Here is a 24,020-nt window from a genome sequence, read left to right as displayed (position 1 = left end):
GCTACACTCCCTTACCTGTAAGCATTACATCTTTATAACCATTTTCAATAATCAGCAGTACCCTCAACTATATAATATTTAAGCATTGAAATGATATTCTGTAGATTAATGAAAATTGATACTGGTGACCTTTTTGAATCTGGTTGGACATGCAAATAAGTTTACTGCACTCCGTACACATGACAATAATACTATTGCTATTAATAATACTTAATTGGGAAAAGGGATCATATCCCATTACTAATTTTAAAAGAAAACCATCATCTGCAACGCACCACTTGTATTTTCCAGGATATATCGTCCTCAGATATATTCAAGTGTGAACATTTGCAAGGTACATCTGCTATAGTGTGTCACAACTGCATGCAAGCATTTCCAAATTTTTTTCTTACTAACATCTAAAGGGTGATTAATGAGCAAAATCCTATGACACTGCCTGCTTATATACTGTATAATAGGAATTAATTTTTTAAATCACTCCTTAACAATAGTATCTTCTGAATGTTAAACCCACTAATCATTCATATTTTCTTCAGTAATACAGTAGTCCCTCCTCCATCGCGGGGGTTGCGTTCCAGAGCCACCCGCGAAATAAGAAAATCCGCGAAGTAGAAACCATATGTTTATATGGTTATTTTTATATTGTCATGCTTGGGTCACAGATGAAATCAACTGGGCAAACCAACTGAGGAAGCATGTACCAGAAATTAAAAGACCCATTGTCCTCAGAAACCCGCGAAGCAGCGAAAAATCCGCGGTATATATTTAAATATGCTTACATATAAAATCCGCGATGGAGTGAAGCCGCGAAAGGCGAAGCACGATATAGCGAGGGATTACTGTATATGAAGCTATTGATGCTTCAAGTGAGCATTTACTGAGTTTTATTTATTTTTTAAGTATTGCTTTAATAATAAGTACTATATCTTACATCACACACTGTACTCGACAGAATTCATCTGAAGCACTGGATGCCATGATACAAATATGTGTAGTGGTATGAGAATCTGGAAAGGAAAAAACAAGCAGGGGTACCCACAGACAAAATTACACATCCTACTGTGAGATAGCAGCACAGTATAAGCAAACTCAGCCTCTTCAGTACAGAGTAAAGATAACTCATGGGAACCTAATCAGGGTTTTAAAAATTCTCAAAAGTTTTGACAAAGTGAATCCATTTTTTTGCATTGATCTTAAATTAAGACGTAGACTTTTTTCCCCCCAAAGTCCAGAAGAATTATAGAATTGATTGCCCAGTTTTGGTGCACAAATTATCAGTTATGTCGTATGAGAGAGAGAGAGAGAGATACTTTATTAATCCCAAGGGGAAATTCACATTCTCCAGCAGCAGCATACTGATACAATAAACAATATAAAATTAAAGATTGATAATAATGCAGGTAAAAAACAGACAATAACTTTGTATAATGTTAACGTTCATCCCCCCCCCCCGCATGGAACTGAAGAGTCGCATAGTTTGGGGGAGGAACGATCTCCTCAATCTGTCAATGGAGCAGGACAGTGACAGCAGTCTGTCGCTGAAGCTGCTCTTGTGTCTGGAGATGATACTATTTAGTGGATGCAGTGGATTCTCCATAATTGAAAGGAGCCTGCTGAGTGCCCGTCACTCTGCCACTGATGTTAAACTGTCCAGCTCCATGCCAACAATAGAGCCTGCCTTCCTCACCAGTTTGTCCAGGCGTGAGGCGTCTTTCTTCTTAATGCTGCCTCCCCAGCACACCACCACGTAGAAGAGGGCGCTCTCCACAACCGTCTGATAGAACATCTGCAGCATCTTACTGCAGATGTTGAAGGACGCCAGCCTTCTAAGGAAGTATAGTCGGCTCTGTCCTTTCTTGCACAGAGCATCAGTATTGGCAGGCCAGTCTAATTTATCATGATGTAATAAACTCAAAAGATGAAACCAATTTTCACTAGGGCCATCCAAGTTGACAAAGTATATCTGCAGTTAATCACAGTTTACAGAATGCAAAATTAAAAAGTATAAAGTAATTAATATTACTGCCAAAATGTTAACAATATATCCATATTTTATTAGTACTACACTCTACTTATCGATTACAGAGGCATTCCAGAAGGAGTAAGAAAACAATTTTCTCGAAGTTCTAGCTTTAAGCTAAGAAAATGTGTTCCTTCAAATCCAAAACTTGTATACACAACATTTTTGCTACTTACGTAATTCCAATAATCACAGCAACTATGAACTGTGTGTGTACATTCAGAACACATAATTTTAGAAAATGCACTATTATATGAATCAGCATGGTGATTAATGCTGTGTTATGTTTGCTGCTCTGTGCTCAACTTGAAATTAGAAATGGCTTGAAAACAAGGAAGCTTTACTGCTTTGCCAACAGATTTTACAAATCAAATCTGGACTTCTCTTAGATGCTGTCTGTATTACTTCTTCCAAAAATGACCCAAAAGCAGCCAGTTTCAGAGTGATGATTTTAGGGCCACTTATCACACAATTCTCTTCGATGCAAGAAGTTGGCAAGGTTCGAGATTGTGTCAACATCTATGATGAAGCCTCCTTTATGCCACACACCTATGCATCACCTTCTCATACAACACTGTGCACTTGGTGGCTGACAAATGGTAATGAAATACTGGTTGAATGTACAGATTATCCATTTAAAAGTTGAGTTGTATCCATATACTTTGATTTACTTTAAGAAAGAATGATGTACCTGCATGTTCACAATATAAAATGGAATCCCTCTTTGCCTTATTGCCTTTGAGCAAGACAGTAACCCAAGCCTGGGGAGTCTTTGTGCACTATTTCAGCTATTTACCATCTGATGCATTATTCTATGAATGAAGCAAGCATTAACAATTTTTCATTTGCAAATCTCAAACCTTTGTACATGGTTTCAACATTACAGGATATTACATACATCAGCAGACAAGTAGTAGGGCTGTAAACTATACACATGGTCATAAAAATGGAGCCTTCTAACAGGAAAAAAGAAGGACACTGAAACAAACTAAATCTCAGATTTTCAGAGCCTATCAGTGGTATAAATGACTAATTTCCAAATATGACATCTAAAGTCATCTGACATGTACTGTCATGCTCCACTGACAGAATGAGGAGATCGTTCCTCCCCCACACTATGCGACTCTTCAATTCCACCCGGGGTTAAACGTTAACATTATACAATGTTATTGACTGTTATACCTGCCTCGCACTCTCCACCTTGCACTTTTTAACTTGCACTGTGTTTTTATCACTCTTTAATATTGTTTTTATCAGTATGCTGCTGCTGGAGTATGTGAATTTCCCCTTGGGGTAGGGCTGGGAGGTATACCCGAAAACTGTTTTTTATTTTTGTTATGATATGGATTTTTCTTATACCGCAATACTGGTTTAAATAGACTAAACAATGTTCGGAATGTGGCACAGCGGGAAACTGTTTAATGGGGGATTTTTTTTCACTGCTACACCGCTAAACACGCATGCAGTGGAGTACATGCGTTAGTGGAGGTATTGAGCGGTGAAAATTCACAGAGAACATTCCGAAACTGAAGCTGTAGCAGACAATAAATTTGAACATGATTACACAGAAGAACTTTTGTTGAAAAAAGGAGCCGCATCTGTTGTCTGGAGATTTTGATTTTAAAAAGTCAAAGATGGACCAAAGAACTATTTACTGCAAATGCTATCGAGCTAAAGTTGTCGCCGGAGACAAAAAAAGCAAGTGGTGGATCAAGATAATCAATGCCATTACAATCCATATAGCTAACATGTCAGTGGACAGAGACTGTTAACATTAACAGAAAGTGTAGTTGGTTTACAAAAAATATTTACTCTTTATTCCTTTTCTAAGACATGTTCAGTGCAATACAACTTTTGACAAGCACCTCTGAATGTCTAAATGCCTCTTTGGATGGTTGAAAATATGTTGTCAAAATTATAGTTTAAGTTGTTTGCAAAATTTGTTCAATAAAATGGTTCTATATTTTGACTGCAACTGTCATGCAATGTGATTCCTTCTCTTCATTAGTGCCACTCCCTTGAAAACTATCACTTTATGGGGCCATGCAAACCTGTATTAATACTTGTGTGCACATTAAAATTTTTTTTGAGTGGACCGTGGGCGCGCCAGCCACTTCATGTCTCTGCCACTCACATATGTGGATTTCATTTTCACCAAACACCAAATCTTTTAATTCTCACGGATACGCCTCTTCATTGGGAAGAAACCCTACTTTTGCCTGATGACAACATGAATTAGATGATTTACAAGTCTCCGATTTAAAATTTAAAGCTGAACAATATCTAAATACAGTACTTCTGTCATATCACCTATGTGCATATATTTGATCTCTTTTCATTGTTACGTTATTTCATCGAGTAATAATTTCCGTTTGTTAGCGCTAAGGCGACCTTTACTATCATTTTTTTTTGAGACTTTCGAATTTTAGTACTTTCATTATCTGTAACCTGCTCTGCATGTATATCGTGCCAACGTTTTTGAACCTCTTTACGACATTCTACTTTGTCTTTTATTTCCGGCCCCGGGCGTGGTTAAATCTCTTAGCACAAAGTCTCGTCTTGTGGGACTTGAAATTATCTCTCTGAAAAAGTCTTGTCCCTGGATTTTTTTTCATATAATACAGAGATGTATATAAGCCCACACATACAGTATATTGCACATTAATATATACAAAAAAAAAAAAAAAAAAAAAAAAAGAAGAGCCAGAAGTTCACTAAAAATAATCTTTAAACTATTTGACTCCTCATTTGTATAGGTATATGCCATTTTCTTTTGTAATTTACAAATTTGGCAACAAAATGATTTAATAAATATTTTTTTCTTGTAAATCCTCACACAATAATACAGGAAAATGAGGTGCACATTCATTACTAATAATTAAAACAATAAAAGCTGAGATTGATTGGATTTTTATACACAAAAAACACCAAAAAGTGATACTTTAACCAGGCTTGGTGTTCATATATAATATGCTTCAAAACAGTAGTGCTAGACTTTCTCTGTGCTATAAGACTGTCAAAACAATCAGCCTCCTATTGAACCATTTAATTTAACCCGATCTATGGTCTGATAATGTCAGCAATCCCCTCTATGCATCATTACTGCATGTCAATACAATCTCACATCTCTGAACACCTCCAAGCATGTTAAACATCTTGTTTACTTAAAAACATACAAAATAAAAATTCATGTGGTACTTATAAACGTGGCAGATAGCACATAAAAAAATAAGTAAACTGAACACAAGAAACACTTTTCTGTAGCACATCATTAATTCTTTACATTTTCCTAGTTATCAACCTTAACAATTGGCTGTGTTAACATGAAGACAAAAAAAAAAGCCCTAGGAGACTGAAATATGAAGCAATGTTTTATAGCAAAGGACACTTTGCTAATGCCGTATCACTGAAAATTTCATTATTTGACTGAGGAGACAAAAAAATGAAATATTGCAATCTACCGGTACATCTAACAGGAAATTAAATCATTCATAAATTTCAAGCCAAATCTGTAACAAATAATTCTGAATGCAAGTTACAAACTTGTAAATTATATTTTACAAATGTTACAATGGCTTCTTAAATAGGGGAAACATAGGAAATGAAACAAATAAGCTTCCAGTCTTGGTAAACAAACAGCACAAAGAAGAAAATGTCAATGCAGGGTTAATTCAAATCTGTAGTGGCTAAGCTAACAACAGTCCTGAATCCTGATTTTAAAACGTGTTTTATGGTGCATTTAGAAACTAAACTGCCTTACTTTTTCCATATTTTGTAAATAAAGTTCTGTAAATGTATTAAAAATCTGAAATATCACATTTATTGAGAGCTTGTGCCATGACTCTCAAAACTGACCATGTGTGCATCCCATTCTCATTGATCATCCTTAGTATATTTCTGTAACTTTACTAAAGTTCACCTGTGATAAACTGAACAGGATGTGGAAAGACAAGCATCTCCCTCTATAGGACACTACACCTGAGAATGCTCTTCAGAAGGAAAAGACAAGCCAAGAGATGAAAGGATCTGTTCACAGACTTCCAAGACAGAACTGTGTCACGGTACAGAGTTGGGGAAGAATACTGAATTTCTGTAGAATTGAAGATCCTGAAGAGAATAGAGGGGGTTCTACCAATCTTAAATTTAAGAATTTTTGAACCATCAAGCTAATTTTTCTAGGTGGCTGCACAGGGAAACTGACCTTGCGGGTTTGTTGTGAGTAGGTCTGCAGTCAAAAAGTTGACCAATAATCTAAAGTGACTATTACGGAACCCCCATTGATTCTCTTTGGAGATGGAAGAAGATATCAGAAAAGGCTACTATGTTTGTTCTAATCCACTGTTGGTAGAGTGGGCTAATGGAAGCCACTCCTCTGTAAAAGGCAAATAACGGTTCACTTGGAATTTGCAAAAGGCACCTAAAAGACTCTTAAGTATGAGAGGGGAAAAAGGGCTTCACAGTCTGATGAAATCAAGATTGAACTATGTGGCTTGAAAGGCAAGCATTATACTTAGAAAACTGGGCAACGCTCATCATCTGAGTAATATCAGCCCTATTATGAAGAGAAGTGGTGGCAACATTATGTTGTTGGGTTGCTCTTCAGCAGTAGGGACTGGGGGGCTCAGAGAAAGATGCATGGATCAGACTACAGGGATATACATGAAGACAACCTCCTCAGAAATTCGCATGATGTCAGTCTAGGGCAAAGGTCCTTGAGAGGTACAGCCAGAGCCTGGACTTGAACCAGAGTGAATGTCTCTGGACAGACTGAAAAGTAGTATTATATCAACACTCCCCCCCATCCAACTTGACAGAGCCTGAGAGGTTCTGAACAAGAGTAGAACCCCCAAATGAAGTAAAGCACCCATGGCAGTGACTACAACAGGCAGTCGTTTTGGAGAAGCATCTTGTAATCTTACATCTACTGACATCTATTTTTTAAAACATTTTGCAGGACTAGGTTAAAAAAATAGATCAACACAAGTCATGAACAGTCTAAACCTTATAAGTAAACAATCAGAAAACCAGTCCAAAACTTAAAAACTAAACCCAAATCGAAATCTAGTTAAGCCTGGCTTTACTTGCAAAAGAACTTTGCATCAAAAACCAAACGTATTTTGCTAGCTTTACATCTCATTAGTCTGGCTGCTAGAGAGCAAATTAAGGTTTCTGAGTCTTGAAAAGCACAACACTTAAAAGAAATAGATTCTATTACCAGCACTAATGATGTACTAATAAATAAGGTGGCTACAATGAAAACCTGCAGCCACTGTGGCCCTTCAAGCTCTGAGTTTGCTACCTGTTTTATAAATAGCTATTTTTACAGAAACAAATGCACTTGCTACAACAATTAAGCAAATTATAGGCTTTTCATGTGATTGGTTCACTTAAATTAACACAATTGTATGCTTGACTTAAATGTTTTCAGCTTTGCTCACAAATAAGCTTATAAGATGCCGAGTATAATACTAAGTCTTGACCAGGGCAACAGAAGACCTTGGTTTCCCAGGTTACTGAAATTATTGCTTTGTTCACACATGCTCTCATCCTGGTAATTTTGTAGTAAAATCCTTGAGCGGTCTATGACATGAAGCATTAACAACAAAAACAAATATACAGTATAGTATTTTTATAAATATTCATACAGATTAAGCTCAAATGATTACAAACTAATTACACCTACCTTTCCTGTTACTGCAGACCAAACCTTAAGTGTATTGTCATCAGAGCCACTGACTATTCTGTTACCACAAAACTGTAGACACGTGATCACATGATCATCATGACCTTTAAGCACCTGTGAATGGAAAAATGGTCTTGTGAAACCTCATTCCAAAAATGCTTCACTTCAGATATATAGTTTTGAAATAATTTAACCTTGTAGGTCAAGCAATGGGCTTTAATATATTAATTTTGGTTTTCATAAAAAAAAAATACCACCACAAATGAAGCAACTAACACAAAAGGTAGTTTGGTTTTTATTACCAGAAAATAAGGCAATGGAAAATAAGCACAAATCATAAATAAATAAATAATTTTTTTTTGCAGCTGCTTTATATTTTTCTCATAAATAAAATCCATTACTTATTACAATGATATTTTAAGCACAAATATAAGCAAGTAATCCAGTATATACTTTGAATAGAGAAATATCTCCTAAACAGATAAGAAGTAACAATAGACAATTTCATTAAGGATTTTTCCAAACTCACTGAACGCAAAATGATAAAAACATTATACAGTATAAGATACATGTAACTGAAATCAAGTAAGAAAAGCTAGGATGTAGTTTTGTAAATGGCACTTGGCAATAGCTTAAGAACGATAAACATTACCTTTGGTGATTTCAGTTCTCCTCGTCGCCAGTTTGTGTCTATCCTATGCTGTCTAATGTAAGCACTTTTCCAGGGACTGTGTGTGAAGCCAGGCTTGATCACTTTTCTCCTTTTAATATAAAGGGGTTCATCTATACCTACAGGAGAAAAAAGTAAAATTAGGAAATTCAGAAGGGTAGACTTTATATTACTGTTTTAAATATATGTAAAGCGGAATGCATCAAAAATGATCTTGCTTGAAATTCCCTTTCCCAGCCAGGCAGCTGTCATGGAGGGCTACTATGATGGACGGTACAGAAAGACAGGTATCCTGAGCGGGTCTTATGGTGCTCCGTAAGTGACTGGGAGACCATAATAATAAAGGATACACACACATACTGACCAGGATGATTGCTGATCACTGCCTTAATTGGGAGGCAGGGATAATGGATGGACAGAGAGACTGGCTCCTGAGACAGGTGTTAACCCAATGTGCTAGACGGCAGTGTTCCACTGGTATGACTTTGGTTTGGACATCCAATGGCTTGCATGGGAGTTGTAGTTCTGGAGGACTGCCCTGTTCATATGTAATTAGTTGAAGTCATACACTGTTCATTCAACCGCAGCAGTAAACCAGTGACCACTGTGCAAATGACTTTCATCAATTTGTTTTTCTTTGTATCTGGTCAGTTTCTGTACAGTGGTACTGAGAGTCTTGGAAAACCTTTGGTGTGTTGGGAGGTTCATGGAGTATCCCCTTGGGCTAAAGCAATTTTCTGGTTCATCACATAATCAAGGATGCTTTATTTTTTTAAAATATACGTAAAATGAATGTATTCAAAGTTGTATAATTGACACTATATAATGTTCCGTAAGCTTACCAAAGTCATAGGAACTCAAGTGTGAATAATGGTACCACCAAGCTCATTAGAGGCTGACTGTGCAAAATACAAATCATTCCATAGCATCAATGCACAGGTAATTCAATTTAAATGACACTGAAATGTATGACCAGTCATATTGTGCAATCAACCATACTGATGAGGGTAAACGTCTCAGCAGGAGTGACATTTAGGGTTGGTAAAACCCACCAGTGGTGGAAACTGCGGCTTTCTTTTTGGTTTCTAAATGTGCAATACAATAAATAATTGTATATAAATTTATATTCTAGCAATTCTGAAGTATGTTCTTGTATACAATCGGCACTTGCAACCAAATGTGCTTAACAGTGCTACTGAATATATCTTTGTTTTAAGTGTGATGTTCACAAACTAGTATGATTATAAGCAAACTTGGCAAATGAAAGGAAATGGGTTTTAATCTGAATAATTCCATTAACATTTAATTATGCAATGCACAAAGAACTGTAATGTTCTTAGGCGTCAGTCTGCTATATAATTCCCAAAGCTTTCTTAATAGCAGAAGCATTTCCTTTTGTATGTTACAATCGTGAAACTTATTCAACTAAGTCTCAGTTTCATAAGTGTGCTTTGTGGCATACCCCTCCTTATACTATACACACGTAAACACTGGAATTAAAAAGCCAATTTTTGCTGTGTACTGTAAAAATCCACTCAAGAAAACATTGTAAAAATATCATGTACATTCCTCAAAATAAAGACACTTGTGAAATCAAACTAATAATCAAGAAAAAAAATGTTTCAATTAACATTAACATTCTTGAAAACCACTCCACTTCTGGGCCTTACCTTCTTCCCTACATTTCTCTCTCCATAGCAGGTTGTCTTCTGCGAGGATTCGCCAGTAGCGGCAGGTTTGCGCTGCTTGCAGCAGGTCCTTGGGCTCGAGGAATGAAAGGACATACAATGCCAGCTAAAAAAGAAAAAAACCCCACTGAAGTCAAAAACTTGTCTAAAAAGTTCCCAAAATGCAATACTAAGAAAACGAATGTACTGTAGAGATTAGGTTTCAGTTTTGACCACACGAAAGATGTGTATATACACATATATACTAAACTGGACTTTCTAGTTATAACATCAAGATCCCCTTTTACTTTTCATGTAGTGTTTTCAAGTTTGCAATAAAATTATACACTTTAACTCCATCCCCCAGACCCCCCCACCCCCCATTTTTCCATCCAAACTGTTTCACACATTTACTCTTTTCATCTACTGTATATACTATTACTGAGTGTGGCACACATTAATAAAACATAATAAATAATTCCATCTAGATGATGCAAAAAGACTAAGGGAAGAATGCAAAAAGCAAGTGTATTCCTTAGCCTTATAACAAAAATACAGACAAAGGCCAGTGGAAAAAATCAATTACTGAATACATACCCCCATCAATGGCAACTACATTAAACTAACACAAAAATATAAATGTATGCTTGTATCTGGGTAATGTTAATAATCTCACTCACAATAATTAAAACTAACAGGTAAATTAAGTGCAAAAGATCTTCTGCAGAAAATTGTCACGGTGTTAGTAAATATTTTTTTACTGAAAATACTGCAAGGGGATCAGTCAGTGTAAACAGCATTGTCCTATGGCTCAAAAAAAATTCAGTGAGACTATAAATAACTATTTTAAGAGCACTGGGACCGTTCCTTTTGGGATTTCTGCAATAAATAATTCATAGATCTCAAAGTATTTTTTTTTTACCATGTGAAACTAAAAATCAATAGTATTGCCAGATATACACTGTCAACAAACACCAAATGAGAAACAAGCACTTCCCCCTAAGAAAAAATATAAAACAAAAGCTCAATTGTAAATCAACTGGTACTAGTAAAATTACAATGCCATACTATAATAGTGTACCACAGGTAATAAAATTTATTATAATAAAAAAAAAAAAAACAAGATTACAGGCACATGAGTTAGTTTCCTTATGTGCTCAGATTGTCAATAAAAAACTTCAAACATTTTCATGGTGTTTTCAGTTTATTTTTCATGTTACAATTAATTTTATCTTACAAAAATAAATGGCAGAAGAAAGTTAAGGCAACAGATGACAGCAGTATGCCACACTGTACAGATTTCACATTCACTCAAGTTTTAACTCATTCCCAATGTGGTATAGGACTGCTCTGCTTTCCACAAACAGATTCCAAATTCATAGTACTTAAGCAGCTACAGTATCAACCCTCTGTTACAGTATGTGCAATGATGTACAGTTGCTATACCTAAAGTACCAAATTGAGACCACAATGGCTGCATAAACTATACTATTAGTGCAAATTATTTGCACCTAGGTATAGGAAAAAATAATTGATTAGTTGGTATCTGACTGATATTCTTCATTTTTTAACTGTAAACACAAAATATTAAAAAAAAAATGCACAGCTGTAAAGTCATTTGAGATGCACATCTTGGCAGTTGCCATTCGTCAAGGCCCTTTCCACTGCAAACTGTTGGAGAATCATGGTGATTCATCTAAGTTAATATCACCTCGGGAACAGACGACAGAAGGTGTAACTTTATTTGATTCATTTTTCTTGCCATTTAGGATGGGGGAAAAAAAACCCAACACAGTGAAGTTGGCCTATGTGTACATTGAGTATTAAAACATAAGGTACCTCACTGACCAACTGCATCTTAAATCTCTTTATTTTGAGTCGGTATTTAATGTTTGTGATTAGAGAGGACAATAGGCAGATAGATTCCTTGAATGATTATCTCAATTTACCAGTCAGTCTATCTATATTTTTTCGATCCCGAAAAAACACACACATATACATACACACACACACACACACACACACAATATACCATCTACTAGGTCAATGCCATGTGTTTATTTCAAGAGTCTATCTGCCTTGTTTGTGAGCAAAGTCTAAAGGTATGTAGCATTTCCCAACTTTAAAAACCCACTCATTCAACCCAAGAGAATACAATCAACTGGAAACAACAAAGGATGAAACCATCAGTCTTCAAACCCTTGACTGAACCTCATTATCATATAAGTAAAAATCACAAGCTTGAGGATAGACAAAATGCATTCTTAAAACATGCCTTACACCTGCTGTAAATTGAATCTGAATTAAGGACAAAAAGTCAAACACAAGATTTAAATAAAATATTTTGGATAATAGTGTTGGCTAAATAAATAAAATGCAAACCAACCTAATAATACAATAGTAATAGTACAATCAGGCATTACAAATAAAATGTGTGACATAATATTAGGGAGCAGGCCAAAGTCTAAGATAAATAAAGTATGAGCCATAAATTAGAGGACAATTTTACAAACAAGGCAACTTCCATACTTTGGTATCTAATACAAAAAGGCAAAGGCACACACAAACCCAGTAAATTTTTATTAAATGTACTGTATACATTTACAAGCCAATGCAAAGCACTTACATTTTCTGCATTATTTATAACTGAAAACTTGTAGTTTACTGCAGATGGCAGAACTGACTGAAGCACCAAACACCTGAAAATGTGACAAAAATATCTCTAGACCATAGCACAATGCTACTTTTATATCGGCTTTAATTACTAATTAGCAAGTAAACTGTCAAGCTGCTACAAGCAAAAATCGTCAGGAACAGAAATCTTACAAGCTTGCAAAAGAGGAGAGATGGCCTTGTACATCATCGATGGTGTTACAAATGCAGTGTGGCTAAGGCAATCCTTACCTCTTTAGGTAGAAGAGAAATGAAGTCTCGTTGGAACTGTGGCTCGATCACTTGCATCATGTGCTTCACCTGTGTCGGCTCACAACTGTCGATAAGCTCATCTAGAGCAAGCAGCTTCTCTGGTCCACTCCAGCTCTGAAAGAAAAAGGAGGAGGAAATATGTCCTTGAAACTGTGAGGATGGCTTGTCTTTTAAGCAGTAAAATGTCATTCAATCTGAAAAAGCAAGGAAATTCCAGTACTAATGTAGCAAACTATTAAATTGTTTTGCAAAATTTTAGATTTCAGATATGCATGTCCGTTCACAAAGAAGTGGTTAATTTATACCCAATTAGAATATGCATGAAAAGCATCACAAAAGTATACGAAAATGGTATCTTAAATATGAACAGTATGAGAGAAAAACAATGGATATTAGACAATTGATGTAACAATTTGTTGTGTACAAAAAACACTAAGAGTTGAAGGTGCAACAAAAAGCTGGTAGAGGCAGCAGGGTTGAAATCAGTTTAGCGAAAGGATGTAGCTTACTCTATCCAAGTTAATTTATTTTACTTATGACATAAACTGGACAAAAGATAAAATAAACACTGCTAAACAGTCACCCATCTAATTACTGAACAACCTTACAAACAAAATGTGGGGGTAAAGTTCATACTTTCAAAATGTTACTAAAAAATATCCAGAACATTCTAAAATATATTAATAGCACAGACGAAAAAAATGCTTCAATAAATATCTCCAATAAAGCCATGGATAAAGTTTTGCATACACATTGTGTAATGTAACAGGCTATACATGTGGTGAAGTGCATGTGGTCAGCACATACACTAAAGAAACTTTATTATTACCTTGCTATGACAAAGGTTCTCATTCATACCCGACTGTCTTTTTAGCAGGATAAATTGCACTTGACTCTTAGTTATTACAAATTAGGAAGAAGCTGATGCAACAACAAAGTCAGAAGTGTCCAAACCTGTAACAACGGCTGCACACTAGGATTTCACTTGTATAGTTAAGGAAAAAACAAAAATAAAAATAGCATATGCAGCAAGCCTAGTAGAGTGAAAATGTTCTGCATATGTGTTGCAACTGGTACAGGATGTATAGGACATTAAAAGTTGTTTAAGAACCATTAAAGATTTACAGAAAGCAATGATCTTTATTTAATTACGAGAGATTCTTTAATATTCTCCAGCCATCTTCTTAATGTGCTTCTCATGCTGTAATTAATAGAGCAAGAGTAAAATGCCATAAGCCTTGATTTGAACCAAAAAAAAAGAAAGTCAGTTTTGCCTCTGACAGTTTTGCTATGTATTTAGGACATATCTAAACATACAATTACAACTGATGTACATAAACGAAATATCAAAGCAATGACTTTAAAAATTCCCCTTTCAGTCTTTTAACTTCTAAGGTAATCTGAGCTCCAGACTGTTTTAACTGCACTTTCAAACCTGATGGCTTCAAGACAGAAATGTTTCATTAGATCTATTTGAAGTGGCTTCAAAACCCAATGGGGCACTTTTAACAAAAACAGTAAGTAGGCAGGGAAGGTGCCCCAAGGATTTGATGTTACATTGTTGTTTGTGCCAACTTCCTAATAAACACATTTCCATTCAGGATCAGCTGTCATCTGTTTTAATAATAAAAGATATTATAATTATAATATATAATGGTGTGATTATATGATATATAGTATACATTGTACTATCTATGGTATTTGGCTATTGTTAAATCTGTGGAGTTGCAAAGCTTACACACTTGAAAGCCAGCAAAGGCATTCTACCTTCACCAAATCATCAGGTGGGTTTTATTAGATTTTCAGAGTAAAACATGACGCAAGACTTTTAGACCCTCTTTTGTCATTTTAATTGTTTTTTTTTTTTTTTTTTTAATGGTATACATCAAATTAACTATTTTTATAGCATACATAAAACTGTTAAGCAGACATGTTTAAAGCTATACATTAACCTAGGTGACATAGTAGTAATTACAACTGCTTCACAGATTCAGGGTCCATAGACCAAATCTTACTCCTGTTAGCTATTTGTGAAGTTTGTGGATTCCTCTCAATGTCTGAGAGCTTATACGTTCCCCCCACCTGATGCTCTGGTTTTCCAGCCACATCTCAAATACATGTAGATTAGGCTAAATAGCAGGTCTAAACAGGTCCCAGGTAAGTGGGTCTTAACATGGATCAGTGCTCCATCCAGTGTTGGTTTTTGTGTTGCATCTAACAGTGCTGCATCAGGCTCTACTACTTTATGACCTTCAATTAAACAACACAAGATTGAAAATGTTATTCGTTACCTTAATCTTGTCTTTAATTTGATGCAAAGCTGAAACTCAATTATGTAGACCTTGCTTTTTAAATAAATATTTGTCAATAAAGATATATCCATGTTTTTAGTAAATATGTTACATAAAATGAAATGTACATAACAATCATGTAATAAACTGACATCTTTATTCATACCTTTAAAGTTATATATTTATTAGCTTGTCTGCTGATAAAGGAATCTGAATTAATCCAGTTATACAGTACATTTTGTATTTGAAAAATGAAGTGCTGTCCACATTCACAAATATAGTTGAAATAATTCCTAAAACTGCTCAAGTCAGGGTCAAAGGTGCTTAAAGCTTTAGATATTTAATATGTTTGTTATGGAACTAAATGTCATATCCAGGGAATACCCCAAGGTAAAAAATGGATATATACCTAGGCCAGTTGCAGAAATATCGATGTATAGACACTGTACATTCTTAAGTGAAATCTGCTCCATCTGTTGAAACAGATCTGATGTATAGTCTTGCTTTTCAATTACTAGATCGATAAAATTATTAAATTAGCAAAGATTATACACAGAAAGTGAAGGAATATCGTTACCAATATGGGATCTTAAAAACAATGTTGCCCTTCACCAGCACTTGCATGCCTGATAACTACTCCCAAATGCAAACGTCAGACTACTGATGGATGGAATGTACAGGGTGCAGATGCATCTGCCAGCAAAGCAGAACATGCTAATTCTGGGAGGCAAAATCCAATGGCTTATTTTAATACTAGCAAGTTTACAAATTCTGTAGCAGGCTGTGTGTCACTTTTTGTTTTTGAGCAGTGTTTAAGGAAAATGAGTTTATGAATATTTAAAGGATATAAATTGATGTGTGAAAAAAAATGATAGCCGAGCAATATCTCCAGATATGGGGTTAATGGTATATTTATGGGTAATTGTAACTTTAGTATTAAGAAAAAAAAATTCAGATGTGATCGTCAGTAGGCTTTGTAGCCCAGGAACCAAGTTGCCCAAACTATTCTATAACATTTCAGTAATTATTTACTGCTCTGATCCTGATCTTTCTTAAAATAGGTTATTATGATAGCCATTGACAATAAGAATTCAAAATTAACAGCAGAATTACAGTATTTGAGGGTTCCTCTAGAGTGCCTCTTTCTCTCAAAAACTAATCTGCATGTTGTCATCTCATAATAGGCTTAAATTTCGAGTTTGGTATTTTTCTCCCCAGCCATTTTAGCTCTAGACCGTCCTCAAGGAAACAGACAGACACAGACACACACCCATCATTAAGATATCAATGTTTTTGGTATCGGGACCCTAAAATGTCGAGATCTATCGAAATCTAGAGATTAAAGTTTTTGATGAATCTAAAGCTTTGGCTCCACCCCATAGAAGATAGGTTATGATGGGGGGAGGGTGCAAAGGAATAACAAACTGCATATTGCATTATGGCACCTTGTAGTTTGTATTATTAATGTCTTCAGAATTTCTATTCATATCGGTGTATTAACTGAGAGACTTGCAACCTGTTGCTTCTCTGTTCAGTCTAAAAAGTACAAAGAAAAATCTAAGAAGATGAGAAGCAGGAATACGGAGATTAATATATATATATATATATATATATATATATATATATATAAAAAAATAAAAAAGCAAAACAACACAGTTGAGAAAGCCAACTGAAGGCTGAAGCCAAGAGAAAGGGAGAACAAGATTAGTGAATGAAAAAGAAGACAAGGCCAGTCCTAAATCCATCACATATAGCAACTTCTCTGCTGCAAAATAAATGGCAGCACTCTGCACTCAAATGAAATGGCGCCCTCACATTGTGCTTTGACATCTATCTATCTACCTTTTAGTTATTTCTACACTTTTACATTAGGTTTTTACTAATGTCTTATACCAACTATTAGGATGAAAGGCACCACGAAAAATGAAAACACATACAAATGCAAGATAATTAATTTTATATCCTTTAAGTGCTTTTATGCATTTTCATTTCAGGGTTATGATGCAGCTGGGACCTATCCCAGCAGAATTGGGTGCCAGTTCTTCTCAGAGCCCACACAAGTATATACCCACACCAGGTCAATTCATAATTTTCAGTTAACATAACTTGCACATCTTTGGAGATGTGAAAGGGTAGCCCATGCAGACAGAGAGAACATGCAGACTTGAATATCAAAAAGAGAATGGCCAAAAAATAATAAAATATATAAGTAAGTAAGTAAGTAGTGTGGTGTAGTGGTTAAGGGTTTGGACTTCAAACCCTGAGGTTGTGAGTTCAAATCCCAGTACCGACACCATGTGACAATGAGCAAGTTACTTGACCTGCCTTTGCTCCAATTGGAAAACCAAACGTAATGTAACCAATTGCATCATAAGTGTTGCAGGTTGCCATGGATAAAGGCATTAGCCAAATAAGAATATGTGAATAATGGATTTTTCAGATATTTTCATGTTCATAATCCTTGTAAATGATCTAAACATTGATGCCCAAATAAAGGTAGAAATATAACTCAATATGTACAATAAATTGAAAAAATAGTAATCTTTCACCCCATATGACATTTTGCTTCAAACATGTAGATGGAGCTTAACAGAAGGCTTAAAATGTAAACTTAGCAGACATGACTATCAAAAAACAGTGGGTAAATTGAAAGCTCCAGCATGTGTGCATAGCAACAATGATATCAAGTCTTACATTAAAAATCCAAGATTCCACCCTAAAATGTAAATTTATTTAACAGCAATGAAGGGCACTGAAAGGATTAGGGTGTCAGCAGCTTACGTAAAAACAATGATGAAAATATATGAAAAGGGAGAACTGGTATTTGCATTTAATCTTCCAGTTTATGAACAGAGCCTGTTTTATTATATATATATATATATATATATATATATATATATTAATTACATGAAATACTGCCACTTCTCTTTTACACTACAGGTGGCAGGATTTTTTTTTTTTTTTTTTTATTGGTAATTCATCTCATTACAGTACTGGTGAAGCAATGCCAACTGACAGAACAAACTAGCTCACAGCGGTAGCATAAAGAGCACAAACTCTATTTAGGATTTCAATTAGCAAATGCAATATACAGTCAAAGCTACAGGCATTTACTCAACATAAGGAGCTTCAAGAACGGGAACCACTACACATCACATACGCACCAAAAAAAACAGGTTGTTGGTCTATAAAAATGGGCTGCTGTTTTAAGAGCTTGGGCTGCTGTTTTAACCTCAAACTTTGAAAGTTACTAGGACAAAACTTAAAAATACCTTCCCATGATTGTGCTGAAAAATTTGGTAATGAAATATGGAAAAAATGCAACATTACTGATTTAACTGAGGGACTTCATCTTCATGTGTATATATTAGCCACAGTAATGTGAGATGGCGCTAACTTGTTCGGTTAATAGCTGCTACAGAATGTTCAGGTAGTGAATACAGTCATTTAGACACTTACTAAATTCTGGAAATTTACAAGCAGTTAAATAAGCACATACATAATTCAATATATGAGAAAACTGGAAATGAATATACATGTGGGTGATACAGATCAAGACATGGGATTGAAGCCTGGTTCAGTCACTGACTCTGTTGAATTTTCAAGTTGTCTCCATGTCTGTGTGGGCTTTTCTTCCAAATACAAATGTGATACATTTTAGGAAATTCGGGGGGGGGGTCGGTGGATATCGAGAGAATGACTCTAAATTGACTTAGTATGGTTGGAATGGGAGTGAAAGTGTATTTTTTGCCACCTTGGGCTGGGTAAAAAAAATATGCATTTAAAGGGTATAATTTTGATTTGATATACTTTATTAATCGCCATGGGGAAATTGTCTTTTCGCATGACAATTCAGTTCACAGTTAAAGTTTAGCATATATAAGCTTCAATCTAAAAAATAGTTAAAAACATGATGATTCAGAATAAAGAAATGTTTATGTAAATTTACTGACATTTCCTTTGGAGAGGAAGTAGATTTTACAATGGTAATGACAAGAAATTAACTAAAATTAACAAACAGTGCCTTAACTAGACTATATAATCAGATACAAAACAGCAGACTTGGGACCAGTCTAGGCAGATCAAAGGAAAAGGAATGTGAATGAAATAAGTGGTAGGATCAGCACATATTCTTAGTAAGCAGGCAGTGTGACCTAACATAACGCATTAGACTTCAAACATAAAAATACATATATACACAAAAACACCCACAAACAAACACACACACGTAACACATATATACAATTCTACTATAGAGTCTTGGGATGGTGTTCACTATAGAAGAGTGTTGTGTATAAAAGAAACAAAATACTTTTTAAAGTAATCCTAGCAATACTCATTTTTTCCTTTTGTATATACTCTAATGCATTGAAATCACAAAGCATGTCTGAAAAGAAACCACATCTGTGGTGCTTCCTCCCTACCTCATTTCAATATGAAAAATATTGAGCTGAAAAGCTCAAAACATAGAATTTTCCATTAAATGAACAATGACTTTTAGATAAATATTTGCATTTTAGAAAACTGGAAATTGCCATACACCACTCAGTGACCATGTTATTAGGTTCACGTTCTCATTCAATTTGAATAGCCACCTCCCACAAACACAACTCAATGCTTCAAGCAAAGTCAAGTGGTTTAGGTACAGTCTAACTAAACATCAGAATGACCAAATTTGTGATCTAAGCAACTCTGACCATGAAATGTATTGGTGCTATATATATAACCAGTAGTAGCACTGTCATTCCAGTAACTGCTTTTCTAGACAAGTAGTAGTGAATTTCTAGCCACTACAGTCTCTGTAGTTAACAAAATATGGTGGTGGTGGTTGGAATCCAGCAAGACCAATGTGCAAAATTAGCTAGTTCATTAGAGAGAAGGCACAGATGAATCAATAACAGAAAGGCCACATAGTCTCCAATATCAGGTCTTTAAAACAATGGCATGCAGATGTGTATCTCTGAATGTACAAAGTATTGGTCCTTGAAGAAGATGGCCTACAGCAGTAGTAGATCATGTCGAGTCCAATGAAGGAAGATACGGCTGCAGGGAGTACAATTACTAAAACTGGATGACTAAAGATTAAAAAAAAATGTCACTAGTCTGACAAATTTTAATCTCTGCTGTAACATGCAAACTGTAGCATCTGAATTTGCCTTACAGAGCATGAATCCATGACTCCATTCTGCTTTGAGTCTAAGGTAAAAGACTACTGGAGTGAAATTTCAGTGGTTGACAGAAATGGAAATATTTAGGGTATTAGAAATAAACTTGATCTGTTATCATTAAAACTCAAGGCAGTGTGGTAAAGAAGTTTGGTATAATCATGAACTCTAACCTAAATTTTAAATCGCAAATTAATGACATTACTAGGACTGCATTTTTTCAATTGGGGAACACTGCAAAAGTTAGACTACTTACAACAATGCAAGATGCTGAGAAATCAATTCACTTAATTTCAGTTAACTAAATTACTGTAATGCACTCCTAAGGGCTACCTAAGAAAGACATCAATTGGTTACAATTAGTTCTTAACCACGAAAAGAAAATCTAAGCACATCTCACCAATTTTACCATCGCTACATAGGTTGCCCCTGTCCTTTAAAACTGATTTTAAAATACTACTAATGTTATATAAAGATTTAAATCATCTTACTCCTGTCCCCCTACATTTCAAGTTGTAACCTTAGATCTTTTAATAATGGTCTGCTTACTATTCTAAGAGCTACGAATAAAAGCAGTAAGGCATCCTTTTTGTGTTATGTACCCAAAACCCGCAATACTTTACGGATAGAGATACGACAGGCTAGAACAATGGATCATTTAAAAAAAATTACTAAAAACTCACTTTAATTTGTTTTTTTCGTACTTACATTTAAGTTTTACTCTTAAGACAAGGCATTGAATTATCATACTGTTCAGTGATTTGCAATCATTACTAATGCTACTTTTCTCTACGTTGTTTTCTGTGGTGGCATTTTACGCCACCACTGACTGATCGAGGCACTGTGCAGCTGCCTGTAATGTTTGAATGAAGACGGGTGGCCCAGCTGTCCAAGAGGCCTGGAAACAATAAGGAATAAATTAAGAACATTTATGGTTAGGAAGAATACCAGTAGGGTCTGAGCTGTCTTTTGAACTCCTTTTTGAGTTCTTTTGTTCTCCCAGTCATCTGACCTTACCACTGGACTCATCTTTAGAGACTTAGAATTCGATATTGTACACAAGGACTGTACTTTTCAACTAATTATATATCTATGCTATGTAAGGTTATATTGATTAATCTTTTATTACTTATTATTCTTACCCAATTTGTTTTTATTTTCTTGTAAATATTTCTTTGACATCTACTAAAGCACTTTGAGCTACATTCCATCTATGAAAAATATTCTATAGAAAATAAATATTGTCATTGTGGTGGTGTTATTTGTGGTTCAATGGTGTGGAGAATGTTTTCTTGGCACAAGTTAGGCCTCTTACCAACCGAGAAACATTTCAATGACAAAGTATGCCTAAGCACTGCTGCTGACCAAGTGTATCCCTTTACGTTCAAAATCTACCCTTGTTAAATTGATAATGTGCCATGTTACAAAGCAGGCATCACCTCGAGCTGATTCCACAATTGCGATAGTAACTTTGGTTTACTCCAATGGGCTTCACTCTACCAATATAAGTACCCAGTTCAGTCCAACAATCTTGTTAAATCAATGTCTCAAAGAAGTCATACTCTTCTGAAGGCTAAATGGGCCCGGTCTGGTACTAGATATTAATAAGCATTTTTAATTACGTGTCCACAAAGTGGGTGGTTTAATTGTTTTTTAGAATACTGAAAAGGTACAAACAAACAATGAATCTGAATGGATTTTGAGCATCATTAAAATCCATAAGCTTAAAGGTTACTTGAAAAAAATGCTTCCAAACTAGCTTTTTCAAAAGTGTGGTCTACATTATCAAACTGGCTGATACAAATGAGCTTTTTTAGAACAATAAGGCATTTTGAAAACAATGCTGATGTTACAAGTTGTATGTTGATTCTACAAAATCATACACTTCTATTGTAAATGTGACACCAGTAAGGAAGAAAAGACTCAAACAAGTGTAGGGAAGGACAATATAAAAAAGGGGAATAAAAACACATTTCACAATAATTGTTTAACCATGAAACTTCTTTGCATTATTGTAAATAAGAACAATACCCAAGCCACTCGTTTAAAGATTAGTCAAAAGGCAGAGGAAAAATGAGAATGAGCAACAACAACAAAAAAAAGCGCCTCCAAGCAATCTCAGAGCATGAATGATGAGTGTCTGCAAGTGAACCAATAAACATTTCATGTTTTGCAACACTCCACAGGTAATAATAATGCTGACCTAAACAAGACCTATCTTGTCACAAACAGCTTATCAAGATCTTGGGAGACTACTGTTCCCAGATAGCATAAGGATATACAAGGAAGGAACAAAACATGGAATATTTGTTTTCAGATTAAGCTATAAAATACATTAGTAAATCATAACTAAAAATTCATTTTTCATATACTAAATGCATTACATTATTTCCTAAACACTACAAGATTTCAAAGGGAGGTAAAAGCTTTGATGACACAGAATATGAACTAAGCAGGCTTTAGTAACAAACAGCAATGCCACTAACACACCAGTACTACACACTGCATCTCTCAGAAGTGTAAGGATAAATTAAACACAGAGCAGAGTGTGCAGTGATACCAGGAATCTCTGATTATACTGTAGAGACCTTACTAGTCACATATTTTGCTGCAGCTTGCTGTCAAGGGAAGTGGGGGGGAGAGACAGTAATTACCTTGGTGATTCACAGAGGACAGACCAGGTGTGCCAGCTGCCATTTAAGATCAGATAACTCTTCCACCCTTCCATGGAATGACGTTTTGCTTTACATATCAGACAAGACCCTTTTATTAAACCCCCAAGAACACAGACAGGTATTCTTTTGAAAGAATTGGCCAACAGCAAGGCAGGTGCAAGCTCATTTGAACAAACATAAAAAAAGATTTGAGCATGCCACAGCATGAATCTCAAGAATCATTCATGTTTACTCTGTGCTACACCCAAGTTTCAGTCTTTACCTGAAACGTTCGAAGCCATTCCTGAAGTCCTGCAGGTGGCTGGATCGATGTGATTCTGCGCCTCTGCTGCCCCTGTCCATTGGCTGCCCTCCAGTCACCAAAGGTGGTAGGGGTGGCTGAATGTGGAACGAGCCCTGTAGTGCTGTCAACAAGAGAAGAAAGACTTACAGTTAATAAGAGCGTCATAACTGGAGAAACGCTTACCCAAAATATGTTTTAGAACAAGTTTTGTTAAAATTTTAATGAGGCTGCCAGGCAAACTTTAAGGTGTGGCGTTCACAATAATATTATTAATAAGATGATAAATCAAGAATTTGCAAAATCTGAAGTGTTTGAGTTAATCCATCCATTTATCCATTTTCTTCATCCACATATGAAGGGCAGTGTCAGGGTACATCTAAAGACTTATTGAAATAATTTATCAGAATTCTAGTATAAATGTAGAGTAAACCCATTTCTCAATCTCCTCTCACAGCCCAAAGTAATATGGATAGATCTTCACTCTAAACTTGACTACTTGGCTTTTGACTTTATCCTGAACTGTTTTTGTCTTGTGTGTGCTGCCCAACAGAATTCTACATTCCAGTATGCTGGGTTGAAAAATGAATGGATGAACACATGCTTGCCAAGTTCTTACATACAGATAGTTATTTATCCAGCAT

General features: G+C 35.4%; 1 protein-coding gene across 3 annotated transcripts in view; it reads right to left on the bottom strand.

Moving 5' to 3' along the window:
* Nucleotides 1–24,020, bottom strand: part of fbxw7 (F-box and WD repeat domain containing 7) — a 381,234-nt gene that overhangs the window by 12,260 nt on the left and 344,954 nt on the right. For all 3 annotated transcript variants that reach the window (XM_028802692.2, XM_051928159.1, XM_028802694.2), the window contains 5 exons: nucleotides 23,359–23,500; nucleotides 12,945–13,079; nucleotides 10,044–10,167; nucleotides 8,356–8,492; nucleotides 7,704–7,817 (listed from right to left, as the gene is read on the bottom strand). In XM_028802692.2, coding sequence (XP_028658525.1) covers nucleotides 7,704–7,817; nucleotides 8,356–8,492; nucleotides 10,044–10,167; nucleotides 12,945–13,079; nucleotides 23,359–23,500 — 652 coding nt within the window. The remainder of the gene's footprint in view (nucleotides 1–7,703; nucleotides 7,818–8,355; nucleotides 8,493–10,043; nucleotides 10,168–12,944; nucleotides 13,080–23,358; nucleotides 23,501–24,020) is intronic.

The sequence above is a fragment of the Erpetoichthys calabaricus genome, chromosome 5, assembly GCF_900747795.2.
Source record: "Erpetoichthys calabaricus chromosome 5, fErpCal1.3, whole genome shotgun sequence".
Classification (NCBI taxonomy): domain Eukaryota; kingdom Metazoa; phylum Chordata; class Cladistia; order Polypteriformes; family Polypteridae; genus Erpetoichthys; species Erpetoichthys calabaricus.
The sequence above is the reverse complement of the archived record's forward strand: the minus strand, read 5'-3'. Positions and strand labels throughout refer to the sequence as shown.